The sequence below is a fragment of the Schistocerca nitens genome, chromosome 9 (genome assembly GCF_023898315.1).
Source record: "Schistocerca nitens isolate TAMUIC-IGC-003100 chromosome 9, iqSchNite1.1, whole genome shotgun sequence".
NCBI lineage: Eukaryota > Metazoa > Arthropoda > Insecta > Orthoptera > Acrididae > Schistocerca > Schistocerca nitens.
The window spans coordinates 208,196,055-208,221,647 of NC_064622.1; the positions used below are offsets into that span (position 1 = coordinate 208,196,055).

At 39.3% G+C, this 25,593-nt stretch overlaps 1 protein-coding gene across 2 annotated transcripts in view; it reads right to left on the reverse strand.

Moving 5' to 3' along the window:
* Positions 1-9,769: 9,769 nt before the first annotated feature.
* LOC126203876 (uncharacterized) overlaps positions 9,770-25,593 on the reverse strand; it is a 113,507-nt gene continuing 97,683 nt past the window's right edge. Inside the window, exons 5-7 of one of the 2 annotated variants that reach the window (XR_007540402.1) lie at positions 18,672-18,850; positions 13,391-13,447; positions 9,770-10,674 (exon numbers count right to left, since the gene is read on the reverse strand). Coding sequence is in view for 1 of the 2 variants with exons in the window: in XM_049938256.1 (XP_049794213.1) it covers positions 10,525-10,674; positions 13,391-13,447 (207 nt within the window). In the remaining variant the exon portion in view is untranslated. The remainder of the gene's footprint in view (positions 10,675-13,390; positions 13,448-18,671; positions 18,851-25,593) is intronic. The other variant, XM_049938256.1, reaches the window with a different exon arrangement.

Genomic DNA, 25,593 nt, shown 5'->3' on the forward strand with positions numbered 1-25,593 from the left:
GAGAAACCTTAAAAAATGGTGCTTCTAATCTACATCTCAAGCTACATCTATACTCTGCAAACCACCCTGAGGTGCATGGCGGAGAGTACTTCCCACTGTCCAGTAATTAGGGCTTCTTCCTGTTCCATTCACATATGCAGCATGGGAAGAACGATTGTCTGAGTGCCTCTGTGTGCACAGTAATTATTCTAATATAATCCTCTAGATTCCTATGTGACCTATATGTAGAGAGTGGTAGTATATTCCTAGAGTAACCATTTAAAGCCGGTTCTTGAAACTTTGATTTAGGCTTTCTTTTGATAGTTTACTTCTATCTTCAAATGTCTTCCAGTTCAGTATCTTTGGTATCTCTGACACACTCCCACAGATTACAGAAACCTGTGACCATTCATGCTACCCATTTCTCTATACATTCAATATCCACTGTTAGTCCTATCTGGTACGAGCTCCACACACTTTAAGAATATTCTAGAACCAGTCGCATGAGTGATCACACTTCCCCAGTATTTTACCAATAAAGCAAAGTCTGCTGCCTGCTTTACCCATGGCTGAACCTATGTGATCATTCCATTGCATATCCCTACGAAGTGTTACACCCAGATATTTGAAGAGTTGGCCGTTTCCAGCAGTGACTCATTGATATTATAGTCATAGGGTACTACTTGTTTCATTTTGTGAAATGCAAAATTTTACATTTATGAACATTTAAAGCAAGATGCCAATCTCTGCACCACTTTGAATTCTTATCACGATCTGATTGACTGTTTATGAACCTTGTTTCGGATAGTACTTGATTATACATAACTGGATCATTAGCAAAAAGCCAGATTTTACTATTTTCTGCAAAATCATTAATATACAACATGAACAGCAATGGTCCCAATACACTTCCTTGGGAAATAACTGAAGTTACCTCTACAACTGACGATGACTCTCCATCCAAGATAACGTGCTGTGTCCTCCCTACCAAGAAGTCCTTAAGCCAGTCACAAATTACACTTGGCACCAGATGTGATCAAACTTTTGTCAATAAGAGTAGGCCTGGTACCCGAGTCAAATGCTTTTTGGAAATCAAGAAGTACAGCATCTACCTAACTGCCTTGATATAAAGCTTTCAGTACATCATGTGAGAATAGTGCAAGTTGGGTTTCACATGATTGATGCTGATTGGCATTGGTTCAAGGATTCTATGAGAAATCGATATCAAGGATAGTGGATGGTAATTTTGTGGATCACTTCCAATAAACTTCCTGTAGACAGATGAGACCTGTGCTTTTTCCAAGAACCGGGCATAGTTTTTTGTTCATGGGTTCTACGATAGATTATATTTAGAAGAGAGGCTAACTCAGCAACAAATTCAGTATAGAATCTGACAGGGACTTCTGGGCCCTGGAGCTTCGTTCGACTTTAATGATTTCAGATGTTTCTCAACACCACTGACACTTATACTTATTTCAGTCATCTTTTCAGTGGTATGAGGGTTAAACTGGGGCAATTTTCCTGAGTTTTCCTCTGTAAAGGAATATTTGTAAATCGAGTTAAGCATTTCAGCTTTTGCTTTGCTACCCTCAATTTCAGTTCCCGTCTCGTTCACTAGGGACTGGACACAAACTTTGGTATCACTAACAGCCTTTACAGATGACCAGAATTTCTTGTGGTTCTGTGGAAGATAACGGTAGTCATTGAACGCATCACACACTGCTCTCTTGACAGACAAATGTATTTCATTCAGCATCTCTTTATCTGTAGCCCTACTCTCTGTTTTACAACTATTGTGCAGTAATCTCCATTTCTTTAGAAGTTTCTTTACAGTAACTGTATACCATGGATGTTCCCTCTCATTGTGAACTGTTCTACTGGGTACATCTCTATCTAGTCCGTGGTCAACTATTCTTTTAAACTTGAGCTAGAGTTCCTCTACATGCTCCTGCCCTGTAACGATAGTTTCAAGTGCCTCACTGACATATGATACTACTGATTTTTTAAAATCTAGTTTACTGAACATATATATCTTTCTGCTTGTTTTATTTGTCCTTTGTACTTTGGTAATCATTGCTGCCACAATGGTCAATGATACCAGTTTTGCTGTGGGCTTCCTCAAAGAGGTGGTTACATCACAAGATGAGTCTTGTGGGTGACGGAAGAATCGAATTATCATTTTTTGCCCACTCGTGATACTGCGTCTTGCCCAAACCCTCTCACATGCAGCTTCAGTTTCTACCTCAGTGGATTCGAGTTTGTCTACTGCAACAACATTCTTAAAAGCAACTTTTTCATGAAGATAATTAAATGAAAGGAGTTGCCAAAGAAATCTTGCATACAGGTATCCAAATATCTTCAAAATGAAAAAGGTATATCTACAAAATAACAATAGTGAGTACTGAGTAATGATTCGTAAGTAATTTTACATCATGAAGAGTGCTACAGCATATTAAGGAAAAGAATTTGATAAGTACCCCATTATATACTATTCGAACAATAGAAACTCCACATAGGAGTATCAACAATGTAGGAAAAGATAGATTGCTAATTACTGTAAAAGAACCGTGTCAAGTTGCAGACAGGCACAATTAAACACATACTTTTTCCTACATTGTTGCCAGCAAATGCTAACTCCACTGTTGCTAACAAATCATAACATAGCTGTTGTAGTACTGGAAATAACAAAACATTTTTGTACACAATTAACTGATGCTTATACTCAATAGTTCTGTATAGCAATAATAATTTATTTTCTAATTGTAAGTTACAGAGGACCAGTACACATACATAGAATATTAAACTTCCTGGCGGATTAAAACTGTGTGCCAGACAGATTCGAACTCAGGACCTCTGCCTTTCTAGGGCAAGTGCTCTACTGACTGAGCATCTAAGCACATCTCATGACCCATCCTCACAGCTCTGCTTCTGTCAGTACCTCACCTCTTACCTTCCAAACTTCACAGAAGTTATTCTACAAGATTAGCACTCCTGGAAGGAAGGGCATTGTGGTAACAGGGCTTAGCTACAGCATGAGGGGCTCTCCAGAACGAATTTTCACTCTGCAGAGGAGTGTACACTGATATCTAACTGAATATTAATTGTTGCAAAAGTGAGTACTACTAAACAATTTAGAACAATCAAGGAAGGAAACTTCTGCCTTCCAGCTTTGTAAACTTGTCGGTAATGATTAATATACATACAGAGGCTTGTATTGTGGTAAAGCATAAATGTATTACCACAGTAAATGCTTATCCAGTACAAACACACCTTTTTAGTTCCAGATTTCGTACTTCCACTGACAGTTACCTGTCTTGCCTTCTGTCACGCATCTTATTAGCTTCCCTACAAACTCCTTGTCCCAATTGCCAAATGCCTTTCTTTTCCTTCCACTCATCAGGCCTAAGCAACCACTCATAAGCAATTAGTGTCAACTGCAGCTGTAAATGTGTGCCTTTGGATGGTGGGTATATGTGCAGAAGTATGCACATACATGGTAGTTTAGAAGCCATGTTTATGAATGCACTGTCACTGTGTTTGTCAACCACATATCAACCAGCTGTGGGTAAGTTGTCACCATCCATCTTTCCTTACTGGACAATTTATATGATTCTTACATCTCAGAAGCAACGTTATATTATAGTTCTCCCTATGACTGGCTCCAGGTTCACAAGTTTAATAAGCACTCTCCAATAAGACTGTGGAGACCAAAACAGTTTTCTAGTTGACAGCAGCTTTACTATTAAGAGAATTATGTATACGCTGTGTTACCTAAAAAGGTGTAATAGTTACTTGTTGATACAATTCTACAGCAAGAAACAGAGAGGTATAAACTGAAACCTTTCAGTGAAATCTGTTACTGTTTCAATCTTTTTCAGATACCAATTAACTGGTTATTCTAAGACGACACTCGGCATGATGGTTGGTGAAAGTAGCTGTTTTGATGTAAGTTTAAAGACTATATGACTGCAGATCACTATCAACATTATATTTCAAAACTGTTTTCTGTTACACTGAAATTGGTATTGCCATGATGTTTCTGTGCAAACATTGCCCTGTGATTAGGATCATGTACAGAGGTTATGCACTTCCTACTATTTGAAACTAATAATATAGTTTAGTTTCATGTATGAATATATACACACACTGAATACAGTGTTGCCCGATATGTAAAGCAAACTAGGTTGGCTGCACCAAGAAAGCTGTGAATTGTAAACAAGGCCATTCTATTAAAACACCTGTCCCACAAGTTTCACAGGAGAGCTTCTGCGAAGTTGGGAAGGTAGGTGATAAGGTACTGGCAGAAGCAAAGCTGTGAGCATGGTTCATGACTTGTTCTCAGGTAGCTCAGATTATTGAACACTTGCCTGTGGGTTCGGGACCCGGTCCAGCTCACAATTTTAATAAGCCTTGAACTTCCATTACAGCTACACCTGTCAAACGCAGAAATTTCAGGAAGCTATTTTTTTGTCATTTCCTGAACTTCTGATAACATTTAAGATTGGATTTGATTGATGGTTTTAAGGGACCAAACTACTAGGTCATCAGTACCTTGATCCTGGGAGTGTTAAAGCAGTAACAGGAATGAAATGGAAACAAAACACTACCAATATTATCAATTGCAGCACTTAAAAAACTGCATTTTGCAAGCTGCAAATGTAAAAGCCATTTTTCTTTTGAACTTCTACGACTGATACACAGCAGTGGTGAAAATGATGACCATAAGAAACTTTACTATTACTATGTTTGTACGGGATGGAAAAAATAGAAGGGAAGTTAAAAACACTTCTAAAGAAAGTATACAGTAACTTGTAGTAGAGGAAGAAAGTCAGCCAAGGTCCCCAGGATATGTGAAGTAGTGACACACACATCTGGCTAACACACTGCCAATCATTTTTAGATTAAGACAATGGGGAATGTAGAAGAATAAATGAATTAAATGGTGGAATACCACCAACCAAAGGTTCTCCGTGACAGACTGTAGCAGTAACTGACTTTCTGCACTAGGTGGACAGTGTGTCCAAGGCATTCAGCCTGACCGGGTTACCTCAATACATGTCTCCTATGATTGTCTGATTGATTGATTGAAGGCATATGCGACCCTCATCGGTGAAGAGAACGTGATGCCAATCACAAGTGGTCCATTAGGTATGTTGTTGGGCCAATCTGTACCACGCTGTATGGTATTGTGGTCGCAAAGGTGGACCTTGCCATGGACATCCGGAGTGAAGTTGCGCATCATGCAGCCTATTGCGCACAGTTTGCGTCTTAAGAAGACATCCTGTGGTTGCACGAAAAGCATTAGTCAACATGGTGGCTTTCCTGTCAGGGTTCCTCCGAGCCATAATCAGTAGGTAGCGGTCATCCACTGCAGTAGTCCCTTGGGTGGCATGAGTGAGGCATGTCATCGACAGATCCTGTCTCTCCTCCATGTCTGAACATCTTCACTCCGAGATGCCTGGAGACTTCCCTTGTTGAGTCCTTCCTGGCACAAAGTAACAATGCGGATGCGATCGAACTGCAGTATTGACCTTCTAGGCATGTTTGAACTACAGACAACACGAGCTGTCTACCTCCTTCCTGGTGGAATGATAAACTGATCAGCTGTCGGACCCCATCTGTCTAACAGGTGCTGCTCAGTCATGGTTGTTTACCTCTTTGGGCAGGTTTAGTGACATCTCTGAACAGTCAAAGGAACTGTGTCTGTGATACAATATCCACAGTCAACATCTATCTTCAGGAGTGCTGGGACCTGGGGTGATGCAAAATTTTTTTGATGTGTGTACTACAATTTCTTGCATAGTAAGAATGGTCTGCAGGATTTACAACACACCAGTACATTAGCAGTTGTATTGTTAACTAAAATGCTAATATACTAAGTTTTGATGATTTTGTTGGTATGACTGAGTGGTGATGGAGTGGGGTAGTTAAGAACAAATGTTCTTGGTTTTACTATAAGTCTGCAGGAGGGGTGGGAGGCAGAAGGTTAACAATGTAATGGCGTGTGACAACTTGTAATGGAAACAAAGATTTCCTAGTAAGTTGTCTGGGAACACGGAGCCACATGAATTTCTATTACTTGAAAACGTTTGCAGGCAGGAAAATTTTGAAATCATTGATTGGCTGTCAAAGGGCTTAGATACTGAACACTTGATCAACCTGGCACGCAGAATCAGGTTTCCTTGGAAAAAAGGTCACTGGGGGAAAAAAGGACATGATGTGGTAGCTCCATACCTGGAAATCAATATGCAGTCTTTGAAAACAGAAAGTGAACTCTTACATCTACGATACAATGAAACACCTGAAGGACATAAAATGCATTTTGGTTTCTATGACAAAAGACATTCAAGAATTATTGGCTAACATTTAAGCTTTGCCAGCTGTGAAGCACAATGCAATATTATTCCTCTACAATGAATGATGAACTGTGTGTGTTTGACAGTGACACAGCAGAGGCCAAATCACATAGCATTTTGCAGAGTGCACAGCTTGCTGTTTGATCAAACAGACTTAATGAATGTTGCTAGAATATTTATATTCAATTTCGACAAAAAAGGAGGAATGTATTAGGATCACTACAGGACGAACTTTGTAAGATTATCTTATGTTGTGCTCTTAACATGTGTTGTTGTGGTCTTCAGTCCAGAGACTGGTTTGAAGCAGCTCTCCATGGTACTCTATCCTGTGCAAGCCTCTTCATCTCCAAGTATTACTGCAACCTACATCCTTCTGAATCTGCTTAGTGTGTCCATCTCTTGGTCTCCCTCTACGGTTTTTACTCTATACCCTTCTGTCTAATACTGAATTGGTGATCCCTTGATGCCTCAGAATGTGGCCTACCAGCTGACCCGTTTTTCTAGTCAGGTTGTGCCACAAGTTCCTTTTCTCCCCAATTCTACTCAGTACCTCTTCATTAGTTTCATGATATAGCCGTCTAATTCTTCTGTAGCACCACATATCCAATGCTTCTATTCTCATCTTGTCTAAACTATTTATCATTGCATGTTTCACTTCCATACATGGCTACACTCCATACAAATACTTTCAGAAAGGACTTCCTGACACTTAAATCTATACTTGATGTTAATAAATTTCTCTTCTTCAGAAACGCTTTCTTTGCCATAGCCAATCTACATTTTATATCCTCTCTACTTTGACCATCATCAGTTATTTTCCTTCCCAAATAGCCAAATTCATCTACTGCTTTAAGTATCACATTTCCTAATCTCATTTTCTCAGCATCATCTGATTTAATTCGACTATGTTCCATTATCCTCGTTTTGCTTTGGTTAATGTTCATCTCATATTCTCCTTCCAAGACACTTTCTGTTCAACTGCTCTTCCAGGTACTTTGCTCTGTCTGACAGAATTACAATGTTGTCAGCAAATGTCAAAGTTTTTATTTCTCCTACATGGATTTTAATTCCTACTCAAAATTTTTCTTTTGTTTTCCTTTACTTCTTGCTCAATATTCTCAGATTGAATAATATCGAAGATAGGCTACAACCCTGTCTCACTCTCTTCTTAACCACTGCTTCCCTTTTGTACCCCTCAACTCATAACTGCCTTATGGTTTCTGTCGAACTTGTAAACAGCCTCTCTCTCCCTGTATTTTACCCCTGCTACCTTCAGAATGTGAGAGTATTCCAGTCACCATTGTCAAAAGCTTTCTCTAAGTCTACAAATGCTACAAACATAGGTTTGCCTTTCCTTAACCTATATTCTAAGGTAAGTTGTAGGGTCAAGTATTGCCTCGCGTGTTCCAATATTTCTAAGGAATCCAAACTGATCTTCCCAGAGGTCAGCTTCTACCAGTTCTTTCATTCGTCTGTAAAGAATTCATGTCAGTATTTTGCAACCTTGACTTATCAAACCAATAGTTCGGTAATTTTCACACCTGTCAACACTTGCTTTTTTTGGGATTGGAATTATTATATTATTATTTAATCTAGGGTATTTCGCCTGTCTCATACATCTTGCTCACCAGATGAAAAAGATTTTTCTTTCAGGGCTATATGTAGCTCTTATGGAATGTTGTCTACACCTGGGGCCTTGTTTTGACTTAGGTCTTTCAGTGTTCTGTCAAATTTTTTACGCAGTATCATATCTCCCATTTCATCTTCATCTGCATCCTCTTCCATTTCCATAAAATTACCCTAAAGTAGATCACCCTTGTATAGATCCTTTATATACTCCTTCCACCTTTCTGCTTAGGACTGGTTTTCCATCTGAGCTCTTGATATTCATGCTAGTGGTTCTCTTAGCTCCAAAGGTCTCTTTAATTTTCCTGTAGGCAGTATCTACAGTTATGCTTCTACATCCTTACATTTGTCCTCTACCCATCCCTGCTTAGCCATTTTGCACTTCCTATCGATCTCATTTTTGAGACGTCTGTATTCCTTTTTGCCTGCTTCATTTACTGCATTTTTATATTTTCTCCTTTCGTCAATTAAGTTCAATATTTCTTCTGTTACCCAAGGAGTTCTACTAGTCCTCGTCTTTTTACCTACTTGATCCTCTGCTACCTTCTCTATTTCCATCTCTCAAAGCTACCCATTCTTCTTCTAACGTATTTCTTTCCCCCATTCCTGTCAATTGCTCCCTAATGCTCTCTCTGAAACTCTCTACAACCTCTAGTTCTTCCAGTTTATCCACGTCCCATCTCCGCAACTTCCTACCTTTTTGCAGTTTCTTCAGTTTTATAATCTACAGTTTATAACCAATAAATCGTGGTCACGGTTAACATCTGCCCCTGGAAAAATCTTACAATTTAAAACCTAGTTCCTAAATCTCTGTCTTACTATTATAAAAGATATCTGAAACCTTCCAATGTCTCCAAGCCTCATCCATGTACACAACCTTCTTTCATGATTCTTAAACCTAATGTTAGCTATGATTAAATTACGTTACGTGCAAAATTCTACCAGGTGGCTTCCTCTCATTCCTTACCCTCTGTTCATATTCACCTATGACTTTTCCTTCTCTGCCTTTTCCTACAATCTAATTCCAGTCCCCCATGACTACTAAATTTTCGTCTCCCGTAACTATCCGAATAATTTCTTTCATTGCACCATATATTTATCCAATTTCTTCATCATCTGCGGAACTTGTTGGTATATAAACTTTTATTACTGTGGAAAGTGTGGGCTTCATGTCTATCTTGGCTACAATAATGTGTTCATTATGCTGTTCATAGTAGCTTATCCCTGTTTCTATTTTTTAATTTCCTTATTAAACCTACTCCTGAATTACCCATATTTGATTTTGTGTTCACCTGACCAGAACTCTTGTTTCTCCTGCCACCAAACTTCACTAATTCCTCATTTATTTTTAACCTATCCACTTCCCTTTTTAAATTTCTATTCTACCTGCCCAATTAAGGGATCTGACATTCCATGCTCCAATCCATAGAATGCCAGTTTTGTTTTTCCTGATAGCAGTGCCCTTATGAGTAGTAGTCTCTTCCTGGAGATCTGATTGGGGGACTATTTTACCTCTGGAATATTTTACCCAAGACAACCCATCATCATTTGGCCATACAGTAAAGCTGCATGTCCTCAGGAAAAATTACGGCTGTAGTTTCCCCTTGATTTCACCTCTGTTAATGTGACAACTGAACAGTTGCACTCTGGCTTGAAATTTACATTAAATTGTATATCTGCCAACAACTGACAGATTAAGTCAATTCAAAGGCTGGAGGAAGGGTACCACTAATAGAACCAATCTTAGTGTAGCACTTTAGTGGTCATATAAGCCTTCAGATAGAGGAAAGCATTTTTAATATCACAACAGGTACAAAAATAAATGTAACTTAACTATGTAAGTACACGGTGAACTATACCATATAGGAACACAAAGCAATGTTTTTACATGAAGTTGTTGGACTTTCATACTGCCAACTAAAGAAATTACATAAATGGTAATATATTAAGTTACAGATGAGTTATGTTTCATCATCTTGCATTTGATCACACTCAGTAATATAACTCACTAATCTGAACAACAGCAAAAGTTAATACTATACAGGTGACATGACCAGTGCATTTCGCATTGTAATTCCTACACAACTGTTGACCTTTGTGGTAGGCTTGCACAAAGTAATACTAACATTTCCAATTTCACAAAAATCAAAGATAACATTGAGTCTTTCCATATGCTGAGCTTTAAAATGAAGGAAAGAACACCTACCATCTTTGTTGAAATCAACTATTGTTTGAACTACTGTGATTTGGCCTCTATTAAAACACAAGATATCTCGTGTCCATAGGGCATTCATTAATTCATTGACATTATACTCTTATTACATCATGAAAGAAAACAGAAGCAGCTACAATCCAAGTACAGATGCACAGTAATCAGCTTATCTTTTCAAAAAAGTGATCACTAATTATGTTTATGAAGAAACCTCACTTCTTTTCTGAGAGGTACACAGTAAACTGTCTTTCACAAAACATGGATGTGATGTGTAAGACCTATTATGGAAACGGCAGGTCGAAATTTTCTTATACCTGTGAACCTTATCAGTGTTTGTCGCTTGCAATTGAATTACTGGCAATAAGACAATCTCACTTTCATTGGATCATATGGATGTCGAGTAATAATTCCAATTTGAAAAAATCTTGAAATTCTGCCATGGTCTTCCTCTGATAATTCAATATATTCGCTTGGGTTATCAATGTACAACTGCATCAAGTTCTGGAAATAATTGAAGAGCACAGCATTAGCAACAGATTACGCAAACTTGTTTTCAAAAACAAAAAAAATACAATAAACATATTGTTAATGTTGCAGTTGTTCTAAATGACAAGCCAAAACATTATGACCACTGCCAAGCACAAGACTAATTGCTATCTAATGGCCATGCAGCGACACAATGCAGTAAGGAAAGTATAAAAACAAAGCTGAGATGAACAGGGAATCATTTTAAAGACTACCGTATTTACTCGAATCTAAGCCGCACTTTTTTTCCGGTTTTTGTAATCCAAAAAACCGCCTGCGGCTTAGAATCGAGTGCAAAGCAAGCGGAAGTTCTGAAAAATGTTGATGGGTGCCGCCACAACTAACTTCTGCCGTCGAATATATGTAGCGCTACACAAGCATGCTTTGTGGGCACAAAGATAAATACTGGCACCAAAACCTCTGCATCAGTAAATAAATTTAAAAAAAGGTAGGAGACGAGCTTTTTTTCTCTCCGCCCCGAGTTTCGACCACTGCATTTTCATACATTATCCAACGAAGTAAATACAAATTCCGTATTGTTCATCTTCGAATGTAGCAGAATTTCAATGTACTACGAAAATCCGACTGGCAAGACTGTTAGGGATGTTTGTCAATATGGCCAACTCTACGTTCCGAGTTTTTTCCTACCTGTGAGAAGAGATGGTTGCTAATAGGAACCTGATGAAATGTGAATCACATGCAGTATTCTCTTCACCATAAGAATAATACGAATATAAACATTTTGCCATGTATTCTTTCGTGTTTGTTGCTATCTCATTTAAATCCTGTCTGTGTAATAAACTACGAAACTAGAGTGAGACAACAGCAAACGCGGAAGAATATACGTATCGTGTCATGTTTACATTTGTATTATTCTTATGCCTAATAATGATACAGTCAGAAATGAAGCACGGCAACTGACTAGATTTTAAATGTAAGATGACTAATTTCTGTGCAGAATTTGATGTACTAAAGAAGCGGCCGCAAAGATTTTCAAACGGAGGAAAATTTTCGCAAAACTCTCGTTCAGAACATGTTCTATCATACGCATGTTCTATCATACGCATTTGGTTCTTGTTGATCATTATCAAAGAAAGCAGCAGTGTAAGTAACAACAAATAGCAGTCTCTTGCCATTGTTTCGCTCATGAGACGATTCCTCTTTTTTTTTTTTTTTTTTTTTTTTAAGCGGCGGTAGCGCGCACAAAAGCAAGTCATGCCGCGAGCGGCGACAGGCCGTAAACACGCACTATCAAAATGCGACAAACAATGCATTACACAGTACAGTAACGCATTTTCAGCTTAGAGTGACGTAAACACCTATAACAAAGAAAACGGCACTTATCAGATCAAAGCAAAATAAGCAATCGATTCAAACCAGACGAAGCACGTGAAAAAGGAAGGGTACCCGTATAAATACGGACGGAGCGCCCGACGCATAGCAATGGCTACCTGGTAAAGCTTAACTACTAAGCTTACGACTCGAACCAAACTACTGTAGCTGTATCGTCTTTCATTCGACCTAAATTGTGTCTCATATTACAATGGACCAACTTTGTTTCGATTTGGAGGTGCGGCCTAAAACTTTTCTCTCCCCTTGAATTTCGAGTCTCAAATTTCAAGTGCGGCTTTGATTCGGGAATTTTTTTTTTCCTTTATTTCGAGTCTCATTTTTCAGATGCGGCTTAGATTTGAGTGCGGCTTAGATTCGAGTAAATACGGTATACAGGCTGCAAGTGGGGAGATCCACTGACTGCACCTAGTAATAAGCTTTTGAGAAATGGCGAAGTCACTTGGCTGTTCACATAGTACTGCAGTCAGCATCTATGGAAAGGTGTTAAAGGACAATGAAACCACAGGTAGGTGACAAAGTGTTGGGCATCCATGCCTCATCACATAATGTGGTGGTTGGAGGCTTGCTTGCTCTGCAAAGCAGTGATTTGGTCATCTGTGGCAGGTCTGATGACACAGTACAGTGTCAGTGAAGGCACAAGTGTCCTGAAACACATCATTCAGCACACTTTCTTCAACATGGGTCTCCAAAGCAGATTACCCCTACACTTTCCCATGCTCACCAGTGACGTTAATTACGACTGCAGTGGGATATGAGAAAAGCTGCTCAAAACATGCATTGCGCCATGGATGCTGGCCAGTGGAGGTAGTATTATGTGATGGCTATCATTCCCCCCTGGACTTCCATGGGACCTGTGGGAATAATCTAATACACCAGTTACATACTATGTTAATGTTACTGTGGAACACCTCCATCTATTCAAACTTTATGTCTTCTCTAATGGTGAGGATGTGTCTTCCAACAGGACAACTGTCCATATCACAAGACCAAAATCATGCTACAGTCACTTTGACGAGGTTTATAATGAACTCACACTGAAGTCTTCGTCACCAAATTTGCGTGATCTGAACCCAACGGAACACATTCGGGACGTTACAGTGTGCCAACTCCATGCCCACAAATGAGCACTCTGTACTTTCAGGGAACTGTCTGACCAGTGCATAGAGAAATGGTGCCACATACCTGTGGAAATCTTCCAAGAACTTCCTGAATCCATGCCATGCAGAGCTGCTGCTGAATGAGGTCCAAAAGTGAACCAACAGGCTATTAAGCAGGTCCTTATAATGTTTTGGCTTATCAGTGTAAATTAACTGAAACTGGTAAAGTGGGAGTCACATACCATTATTATTCGTCGCACGTCCTGATCCCCAGGATAATTTTTGTCAACCATGTACTTCTGAAACAGATTGCACACATACATTGTAATTTATGACTTATAGGGCATGTCTGATGCTTGTATGGAATGTAAACATTCACTTACAAGGAAAAAGATGAATATTTACCAATCACTTCTACTATTATTTATGTCCAGTTTTGCAACATCTTTTTATGGGTGTGCTATCCGCACTTATCACAGTGCCTATTTTATCTCTATCTCTATCTCTCTCTCTCTCTCTCTCTCTCTCTCTCTCTCTCTCTCTCTCTCTCTCTCTCTCTCTCTCTGTGTGTGTGTGTGTGTGTGTGTGTGTGTGTGTGTGTTTTTGCAGCAGACTGATGAGTGAAGCACAGACACATGTAACAGAAAAGTGTTCACTAGCTTTTAGTTCTGGCTCTGTTTCTAGTAGAAAGTAACACATTCACACAGTGCACATTGCAATAGCCATGACTGTGTGTGTTTCGCTGCCTATATGTACTACTTCTAGAAAAAGAAGTCAAACCACAAAATATAGTGAACACTGTAACTCTTCAGGCTTTCCCAGCGATCTAATGACATCTTGGGTTGTCAGGTGTTCTGCCAGATATCAGCGTCGTACTTGCACGATATTTCGGTCACGTAGCTCGTAACCTTCATCAGGTGCGACCTGAGACTGCTCCTCGAGTGGACCTGGTCCAGTATTTATGCCTGTGGCCTTCCCCCCTCCACCAACGGCTGCAGGCGCTTCCTCTGTGGTCCGCACCCATTCCCTGCGACCTGCTGGAGCGTTGCCGCTCCGTTTTTCATCCGCTGCGGCTCTGGATGTTCCCTCTGCGGTCCGCGCCCAGCAGTCCCACTTCTGGGTGTTCCGTCTTCGGTCTGGTGCGCCTGGCAGTCCGTCAGGGGCTCGTTTTCTATCTCCATGTCTCTGGTTCTTCTGTTTGTGTAGTGTTGCAGCTGGCCCCGTTGCTCCTTTAACAAGTCCAGAGCCGGATTCCAGGCTCTGCTTAGCTGGTACCCTGTGTCACGGTTCATAAGATCGTCAGACATTTTAATTTCTATCGATTCTCTTATAACACTGTCCCAAAATCTGGGTGTTTGTGCTAGAATCTTGGTATCCTCATACTTCATGGCATGATCTAGTTCTAGACAGTGTTCAGCAATGGCTGACTTAGTCACCTGTCTTAATCTAGTGTGCCTCTGATGTTCTTTGCACCTGATATCCACAGTTCTTGTCGTCTGGCCACTGTAGGACATGCCACATTGACAAGGGATATTGTAAATCCCTGGTTTTCGTAACCCCAGGTCGTCTTTGACACTCCCCAGCAGTCCCCCGATCTTGTTGGATGGACAGAAAACACACTTGATATTGTGTTTACGGAGGATCCTACTGATTCTGGCAGAAATAGAGCCAGCACAGGGCAGATATGCCACCTTCTTTGCTTCATCTTGGTCTTCTTCGGGAACCTGTGGTATAGTGGCTGGTTGGAGTGCCCTCTCAATTTGTCTGTCCGTGTATCCATTCTTGGAGAAAACTGTTTTGAGACGTTCTATCTCTATAGGCAGATTCTCTTGGTCTGACAGGGCACGTGCTCTGTGGACCAAAGTCTTCAGAACCCCATTCTTCTGTGCAGGGTGGTGACAGCTGCTGGCCTGCAGATATCGTGCAAGTACGACGCTGATATCCGGCAGAACACCCGACAACCCATGATGTCATAGTGAACACTGTTTTGTTATGTGTACCTTTGTGCAACATATCAGTGGGGTACAGGTGGGTTGTTTTCTTTCCCTTGTTTTGCATATTGTTCCAACCAGGAATTTCCATTATTGCTATCCTATTTTCTTTTCTTTAACTCTTTATGTGAACACTTAATAATAAAAAGATCAATATCTACTACTTATATATTCCCGTAATTTTTATATTGTTGTCCTACATTCTGACCACCACAAAAGTGAAGTCTTTATTAGGAAGATTTTTCATTTCTTCTTTCTTTTTAATAAAAGTTTTGGATGAAGGATGTGCAAGGAAGTAACAATGTCTTTCTTAATCATTACTGACGTTTCCCTACCTTCTGTGACTCTGCAGTCATGTGACAGATATCCTTCTTCTAACAACACAGTTAAAAAGCTTCGTAATGCTACCTATTGAGGTTAAAAGAAAGTTTTTAATGTATGCTGAATCCATTCCACCTTACCTTTCTGTTCCTTGTGCGAGTCTGTGGACCAACATAACAGCTTTTCATTAAAGTTTAACACATAATATGTTCAAACTGTTCACATGCAAGAGGACAGAAGATCTGATCAACTGCTGAACAGAAACTATCAACTGTCATAGTAAAATCTGACCAGAAAGGAAGATAGAAAAAGAAATACATTTTGTAGAAAAGAACTTTGTTAATGAAGACAGGATTATCACCAAATTATTCCAAATATAGGGAAAAAATTTTCAATTTAGCCAGAAGGAACCACAACAATAAATCTAGCAAAACAATTTCCTCATCATGTATGGGTTAAAATTAATTGTTTACATTATGAAATAGCAGTAATTGGTTCTAATGTATTAACAGGATACTATAATCTGGCATTCTAACTTTCCCAAGTTGTCATATGTGTTAGAAAACAGTTAAACAATGTGCACAATACCACTGAAATACCAATCACAATTTGATGAGCATTTCCTCTGTCCAATCCATCCCTGTCTTTCCTCACTCCCCCCCCCCCCCCCCCCCCACACTTATCACAGTGCCTATTTTCTCTCTCTCTCTCTCTCTCTCTCTCTCTCTCTCTCTCTCTCTCTCTCTCTCTCTCTCTCTCTCACACACACACACACACACACTCACACACAAATCATTTCATAGTTGACAACACTCACAACGTGAATAAAAACAAACAAATAGGCAGAAACGCTGTGGCAGTGACGAATGAAAAATAGTTAAGAAAGTCAACTGTAAATCTGTAAATAGTGCAGTGTAGGAAATAATGCAAAATGCCAAAAACTGCCAAGGACAGATGTGAAAGAAAGCCTGTTGGCACCAACCACTGCTAGCAAGAAGAGACGGAGCAGATTATGTAAACAAACTCAGTAAGTAACTTACAAACCAACTTTATAAAAGAAAACACTGTTTATGACCTACAACAAGCACAAAATGTACAAATGTGTGTATCCAATTTATACAATACCACAGAAGATGCTTTGTAAAAGTGAAACGCGTCTGCTGTAAATCTTTTTAATTAGACTGCAGCCAGCTCAAGACAGAAACCTATAATATAGGTGTTAACTGCTGCTGTGGAAGATGGCCACACAAGCAAATGTATTATGATGAGAATGAGCTTGTAATCAATAAAGAATGCTAATGTATGGTGTTGGTGATGTTGTCAGTCCAACCCCCCCCCCCCCCCCCAATCCTTCATACACATTGCTGTGACGTGATCAAATATTCCACACTCTCATTAATAATGGCAAAAATTGTCAAACATGTCAAAGATAGCATTTATTCAAACATATCACTGATTAAAAATTTTTCTGTGAACAATTGTAGTGACACTGCATGATTTTCAGATCCCGAGTTCTAACTTTAGGATCTTCTTGCGCAAACTTTAAGCTATGTTCACTGTTACATTTTCTCAGCTCTGCATCACAGTAGCAGGTCAGGATATTGTAACTGTGAGGAAGGGCATCATCCAGAAGCCCAGAAACAATTTCAGCCTAATTTATGCCTTCATGCACTCGAACCCTTAACTACACAATCTGCTGTTACCTTGGCTCACTATTTGTATCCCAGCCAAAAACTTCCACTATTAATTCTGACCAGGAGCAGATACTGAATACAGGGATGTATGGGGATTTTATGAGGTGCTTTGAAGACATGACTGGCCCCGAGAGCTGCGGGTGGGTAAACATGGAGCTGAACTGACTTGGCTGACTCAGACAGCTACAAAATCCCATCAAGTTACTGGGATGCAATAAGAATTTGGGGATATATTTGTCAAGACCTATGTCTCAGTAAGAGGGATGAGCAAAATTTAGATCTGTGTGTCTGGCAAAAAGTATAAAAAGGAGGAAAGGCAAATTCCTGTGCTCATTGGACTATATATAACATCTTTTTGTGGACTAAATTCAAAGTTGTATCAAAGAAAAACTAAATTAAAATCATACAGAAATAGAAGGAAGGATAAAATAGACTTGGTTATTGGAATAATTATGATGATGATGATCATTAAGTTTGAGATTATCTTTCCCTCCATCCCTTTGAAATCTGTTTCCAATTTCGCTAGTATTACCAATTTGGTTAATATGTACATAGGGCATTCAAAAAGTTTTGCACACTTGTCCCTAATTTTTTTTTGCAGGAGGAGAAAGAAAGTTTTTGTGAACATACTTTGAACATTTAGCTATACGTCAAGCCTACTCAATGTAGCCTCCATCAGCTGTGGCACATCTGGCCCAATATTCTTTCCATGATGTAAATGCACTTTGGTAAAATTCTAGGGATTGACTTTTAAACCATCACTTGACACAGGAAATAAGGTCTTTCTCATTATCAAATGTTTTATCGCACAGGTGGGCCTTCAAATTACCAAAGAGGTAAAAATCAGACGGAGGATGAGGAACAATTTTCCAACCCATTTTCCTGATTTTCTCCTGCATCATAAGGGCTGTATGGAGTTTGGCATTGTCATGGTGTAGTCTGATGAGCTGACCCTGAAGCTGTGGCCTGTGAGTATTGATGGCAAGTCGCAGCTTGTCCTATGACAAACCGTAACGGTCCTGGTTAAATGTGGAGGCAGGTTCCAAAAAGTCAATGAAAATGACAACACCGATCCCAGAAGAAGGAGGCCATCATTTTTTGGCCTGCTGTTTGTGAAAGTCTTGGTTTCTTCTTCCGAGGGGTACCTGGATGACACCGCTCCATGCATGGGTTTTGCTCTCAGGTTCGGACAAAAACAACCATGTTTCATCTTGGGTAATGACACCGTCAAAACATGTTTCAACTCTTCAGTAAAAGTCTTCACGAGACCCTCGTACACATTCTTCCTTATAGTTTTCATTTCTCTTGTTAATAATCTAGGCACCCAACATGCACAAATTTTTCTGTACCCTTGTGACTGTACCAGTGATACCACACTAGCCAATGACAAACAAGTCATTTCAGCAAGCTGTCACGTCTGTCATTTTGGATGATTTGATCAGTGGTCTCCTTATTCACATCACTCATTGCTGCCGATGGTCTACCGCATTGTGGATTGTCCAGTAGAGAGAAATCACCTTCTTTAAACCTCTGCAACCACTGCTGGATACTGCTGCGATCCACTGTGTCCTCACCATAAACAGGGAGCAACTTCCTGTGAATGGATGTGGCAGAGTCATTGCTGGTCTTGAAGAGGAACTCCATCACTGACTATTGTCGCAACCTGACATCTACTTCACAGTCCATTATGGCTCACCTGTAAATAAAAGACAATACTTTTATATATTAATTTACGGCTAAATGTTCCAAGTATGTTAAGAAAAAATTTCATTCTCCTCCAGTAAAAATTACAAAAATTAGAGACGACTGAGCAAAACTTTTTGAACGCCCTTTATATCATGTGCCCTTATGTGAGAGAGATGAAGAGGACGAGAGAAATATCTTGCAATAGTGAAGACAGTGGTAGGGTTATAGGACAGAGTGGGGTGGTATGTAAGCATGAAGATTTGTAACTTTACATTCTGTGTTGAGAAGCACACCCTTTGTGCCTGCCTTGCACTGGACATCAGTATATAAAATACCTTGAGAAGTGGTCATGAAACTGCTGTTTAATATGTCAGAAGGGTAAAGACTTGTGTTTTCCTCGATTGATAGCAGTATCAAGGAACTGCCCAATTGTGTTGGCTCAGGGCAAAGTAAATTTGGAGAGCTTTTGGGATCAGGATCACTGTGAAAGGCTGCCTAGGATGATACAGAAACACCATTACATATAAATCGACACTTGTAAAAAGTACAATACAGTCAGCAGCCATTGCACAATCGGGTAGTATTCTGGGTAAAGCTACAGCGAGGTTCAGGTTACACCACAGTTCAGTCAGAGCAATGCACACTCTTTGAAGTTACGATGAATGATGATCACAACAGTTAAAACTACTTTTATTAGTTAATTAGTTCAGAATCTTAAACTGTTAAGTTTTATTGTTGTTTGTAAGAAAGGCCTATGACTGTTTCGTCAGTTCCACAACAACACACTAGCAGCCAACAATCACATCTGCTGCTCATCAACCTACAGCAACGCAGTGCAGCCAGCACAGCAATCCAGTTTCCTGCATCATTGCAATGCATTGAGACACACAAGCATTGTTTGGAGAGCTATGTTAAAGCCAATTTGAATGTCTTTTCTTTTCTTTTGGTTGTCATGACTGTGTTGTGGGGTAATTGAAGTGTATATGTTCAGAAGAATATTTGGTTAATGAAATTACCCACTCTGTGTAATTGTTAGTAATTGGAAAAGTTTAGTTGCTAGTTAATAACTGTAATTGCAGTGTTTGCCAGTGAGAACCACTGAAATGATATAGGTGTGGAAAGCTATTGATAACTTAGCTGTTATATTAGACACTTCTAACAGAAATATAAAGGCTCAAGGTGATGAGCTAAATGCAAAAATAGATGCAAAAGGTGTTTGATTTGAAAAAGTACTACATGAGGTAAATGCTCAGATGATCTCTGAATTAAACAGTAAGACAGATAAAATTAATACTAACATAAAATTAGAATTCAAGGCATCTACAAGCAGTTGATCAGCAATTATATGAACATATAAGATCCATAAATGGAGTAGTTAAAATTAAATAATACGATATGTGAACTACAATCCACTAAAACGACTTTAACAGTGGAGTTAATTTCTGAGATTATTAAACAACGTGACTTCATCAGAAACAAAGTTAACAAAGCGTCCAGAGACTTGAATAAGCATCTACAAGAGAATAAAGATTTTACCGAACAAGAATTTACAGATGTACATAGGTAATTGTTTTAAATGTTTTAGAACAAAATAAGGATTCCAAAGGAACTGCAATCTCGGACTCCACCCTTGAAACTTTTAAAGAGCATATTACTGAATTAACTGAACAAAAAGTACAGGAGAAGATTGAATTATCTGTCAATACACCTCATTCAACAGCTGAGACAGATAGCGCAGAGGATGAATTACAAAGCTCTTGGATGAACTAATCAAAACAAAGAGGGTGGTAAAAAAATAAGACTTATGGATAATAGTTGGTTCCCTGTAGCATTGACAAAGGAAACTCTTCTTGAAAGGGGAACGAACTTCTCCAAACAATTTTCCAAATCTAAACCTGAGGGAGATGTTAATCCTACTTATTTTTTAAGGGCGTTTTCTATATTCCTGCCTACGCACTGGGATGATTCCAAGAAAACTGATGGACGCAGCTGAATGGGTCACAGCTCATTCAGACGATTTGTCTTCTTGGAATGATTTTGAAGACTTTAAAAAGAATTACTGGTCGTCAAGTATGCGTGAGAAGTTAGCAATTGCATTATTCAATCCTAGGTATAACATGTGTAATTAATGTCACTACACAAGATCTAAGTACTTCGACAATTCCCCTGACGAAAATCATTTGGTGACAGCGTTGGTCCATAGGCTACCCTACCATGTAACAAAAGAAATATGTTATCGTGGGTGGTTGTGTGTAAAAGAACTCTGGACTTCCATAAAAAGGATAAGACACACTAAATAAAGAAAAAGGAGATTATAATCATGAGGAAAATCGTAATCTGACAATAACAATGGAAGTATCGTTCTCGTTTCCAATGTAAGACTGAATCAAAATACTGTAAAATATGAAGACAAAATAATAAAAATAGAATGATTAATCATGGAAGAGATAAAAATGTTGTGTACAATTCTAATTAGGAAAATGGAGGTTCTATAGAGCTGGGGAGGATCAATTTGTGTATCGAAGCCCAGAAAACTCTGCATCTTCTGGAGCAGGGGCTAGGCTTCATGACTTCACAACAGAATAATATGTCCATAGGTAGAAAAAGTGGTAGCCCTCACACATTCAATGTCTGCACATGAGTGGCTACTGGAAGTAATACAGAACAAATAAAACATAGTATTTGGTAGGTGTGCTCAACACTCCCTGCAAGCAGAGTTTATGCCATAGGTACAACAGAAAGTAAAGAGAAGCCTCTAAAACGAATAGATGAGATTATCAATAATAATTCATACTCTCACCTTTTATCAGACTTTATTAATTATACTGTATCTTAACTCAGATGAACTTCTAGGTGTAGACTGTATAACTTTTCCTGGTAAAACATGCTTTATAACTATGCAGTTACTAGAATAGAGAATTATGTTATATTTTGTATTTGTAAAGGATTAAATACTGGATTTGTGAAATACGAGGGCAGTTCAATGAGTAATGCAACACATTTTTTTCCTCGGCCAATTTTGGTTGAAAAAACCGGAAATTTCTTGTGGAATATTTTCAAACATTCCTGCTTCGTCTCGTATAGTTTCATTGACTTCCGACAGGTGGCAGCGCTGTACGGAGCTGTTAAAATGGCGTCTGTAACGGATGTGCGTTGCAAACAACAGGCAGTGATCGAGTTTCTTTTGGCGGAAAACCAGGGCATCTCAGATATTCATAGGCGCTCGCAGAATGTCTACGGTGATCTGGCAGTGGACAAAAGCACGGTGAGTCGTTGGGCAAAGCGTGTGTCATCATCGCCGCAAGGTCAAGCAAGACTGACTGATCTCCCGCGTGCGGGCCGGCCGTGCACAGCTGTGACTTCTGCAATGGCGGAGCGTGCGAACACACTCGTTCGAGATGATTGACGGATCACTATCAAACAACTCAGTGCTCAACTTGACATCTCTGTTGGTAGTGCTGTCACAATTGTTCACGAGATGGGATATTCAAAGGTTTGTTCCCGCTGGGTCCCTCGTTGTCTAACCGAACACCATAAAGAGCAAAGGAGAACCATCTGTGCGGAATTGCTTGCTCGTCATGTGGCTGAGGGTGACAATTTCTTGTCAAAGATTGTTACAGGCGATGAAACATGGGTTCATCACTTCGAACCTGAAACAAAACGGCGATCAATGGAGTGGCGCCACACCCACTCCCCTACCAAGAAAAAGTTTAAAGCCATACCCTCAGCCGGTAAAGTCATGGTTACAGTCTTCTGGGACGCTGAAGGGGTTATTCTGTTTGATGTCCTTCCCCATGGTCAAACGATCAACTCTGAAGTGTATTGTGCTACTCTTCAGAAATTGAAGAAACGACTTCAGCGTGTTCGTAGGCACAAAAATCTGAACGAACTTCTCCTTCTTCATGACAACGCAAGACCTCACACAAGCCTTCGCACCCAAGAGGAGCTCACAAAACTTCAGTGGACTGTTCTTCCTCATGCACCCTACAGCCCCGATCTCGCACCGTCGGATTTCCGTATGTTTGGCCCAATGAAGGACGCAATCCGTGGGAGGCACTACGCGGATGATGAAGTTATTGATGCAGTACGACGTTGGCTCCGACATCAACCAGTGGAATGGTACCGTGCAGGCATACAGGCCCTCATTTCAAGGTGGCGTAAGGCCGTAGCATTGAATGGAGATTACGTTGAAAAATAGTGTTGTGTAGCTAAAAGATTGGGGAATAACCTGGTGTATTTCAATGCTGAATAAAACAACCCCTGTTTCAGAGAAAAAATTTGTTACATTACTTATTGAACTGCCCTCGTAATATTTGTGTTGGTGAGTTCTGAAACCGCTACAGAAAAGAATTAGTAAAGAAAAACTCAGAGATTTCATGACACTCAGCCATTGTATAAATAGTAGTGTAAGAATAATAATGTCGCTGTCGTCGTCTTCTTGGAGTCACGTAGAGAGGAGGAACCTGTGATGCTATGTTTAACGCATTGGTAGCTTTCATTTGTCTAGGTTTTAAGCAGGATGTCATTAGTCACAGATTATAAAGAAAGGTGTGTGAACTTCATTATTCTAGTTTTAAATAGAGTTATTTAATGATAACTCACATGTTATTATTAGAAAGCTTACCTGATATTGCACCCATTTATTTAAGACATTTTCAGTTTTTTAAGTAGTGTGCATGGTGCAGAGCTTCGACACGGCGGAACGAGCTGCCGCCGCGGCAGATTCAAATCTGATAATGGCAATCATACCGCAATAAACAATCAGGTAAAAATTGAATTTAAAATTATTTCTTACAGCAGTTTGAGATTGGAGTACAAAGCAGCAGATTTAACATTGTGTTTCACAGGCAGACGCGGGCTGCTAATGTTGTAAACTTTAACAGTGTCAAAGTTAAAATACTTTCATGTTTCAAAAGGAAATCTTGCTAAGCAAAAATTATGGACTGGTAAAAGTTATAGAAAAATCATTTTCTGGTTAATAATGATGGTCTCATGCTCTAGCGTTAGCCGTGGCACTGATTAATAATTAATGCTGACGAAAAATCCACTGCAAGGTTAGAGGTTCTTTAAGCATTGCGTACAGTAACTTCATTATTTTTGATAACAGAAATAATTTCAGAACATTTTTATGATAGTTGTAGCAGAGATGGATATGTTGTGCATTCTACTGAGTTACAGTAACAAAACGATTCATTTAATAAGAAGCCAATTCCAGTACAATAATAATTAATCTCACTTGTTCGCAACATACAACAAACCAAAGTAAATCAGTGTACAGAAAAAATAGTGGAGCGTGAAATTGTTGCCCAAAAGTGTGGGGGCAAGAACGTGCAGTGGCCACGAGAGTTAATAACTATTTAATGTATTTTCTTTAATTTCGTATTGTTGTATGGATATATTTAGTGATAAATGTGTGTATGTGTTGTATAATTTATGCCATGTATTAATGAGTGTAAATAACTTTTTCATGAGAAGATCCTGGCACTACTAAGAAACTGTAACAACTATATAAGCTGGGGGCAGTGGAACCCCAAGTCAAATCAGTTCAAGGTAAGACTATGGTGTAGTTGTCCTGTTTGTAGAAGCTCAACTCCAGTGAAGTGATCTTGTATTGCTAGTGTGCACATGATTTGTTAATAGTATATATAACAGGTCAAGGTTGAACGTAGTTAATCATTTTCATTGTGTAGTATATTGTAGATAAACTATCATATTTTGTGTGCAAATTTCAATTTTCAAAACTGTAGGCATAGCAGATTAGTTATTGGTTTCTGAATATGGTAAAATTGCATAGCCAAAGCACTATCAATATGGATTCTGAATAACAACAATTAGTTAGTGATGTCGATGTAGGAGCAGGAGCTTAAGTACCACCAGTAGCCTCTTTGAGGATGTTGTTGTGGTCTTCAGTCCTGAGACTGGTTTGATGCAGCTCTCCATGCTACCCTATCCTGTGCAAGCTTCTTCATCTCCCAGTACTTACTGCAACCCACATCCTTCTGAATCTGCTTAGTGTATTCATCTCTTGGTCTCCCCCTCTACGATTTTTACCCTCCACGCTGACCTCCAATGCTAAATTTGTGATCCCTTGATGCCTCAGAACATGTCCTACTAACCGGTCCCTTCTTTTTGTCAAGTTGTGCCACATACTCCTCTTCTCCCCAATTCTATTCAATACTTCATCATTGGTTATGTGGTCTACCCATCTGATCTTCAGCATTCTTCTGTAGCACCACATTTCGAAAGGTTCTATTCTCTTCTTGTCTGAACTATTTATCGGACATGTTTCACTTCCATACATGGCTACACTCCATACAAATACTTTCAGAAACGACTTCCTGACACTTAAATCTATACTCAATGTTAACAAATTTCTCTTCTTCAGAAACGCTTTCCTTGCCATTGCCAGTCTACATTTTATATCCTCTACTTCGACCATCATCAGTTATTTTGCTCCCCAAATAGCAAAACTCCTTTACTACTTTAAGTGTCTCATTTCCTAATCTAATACCCTCAGCATCACCCGACTTAATTCGACTACATTCCATTATACTCGTTTTGCTTTTGATGATGCTCATCTTATATCCTCCTTTCAAGACACTGTCCATTCCGTTCAACTGCTCTTCCAAGTCCTTTGCTGTCTCTGACAGAATTACAATGTCATCGGTGAACCTCAACGTTTTTATTTCTTCTCCATGGATTTTAATACCTACTCCAAATTTTTCTTTTGTTTCCTTTACTGCTTGCTCAATA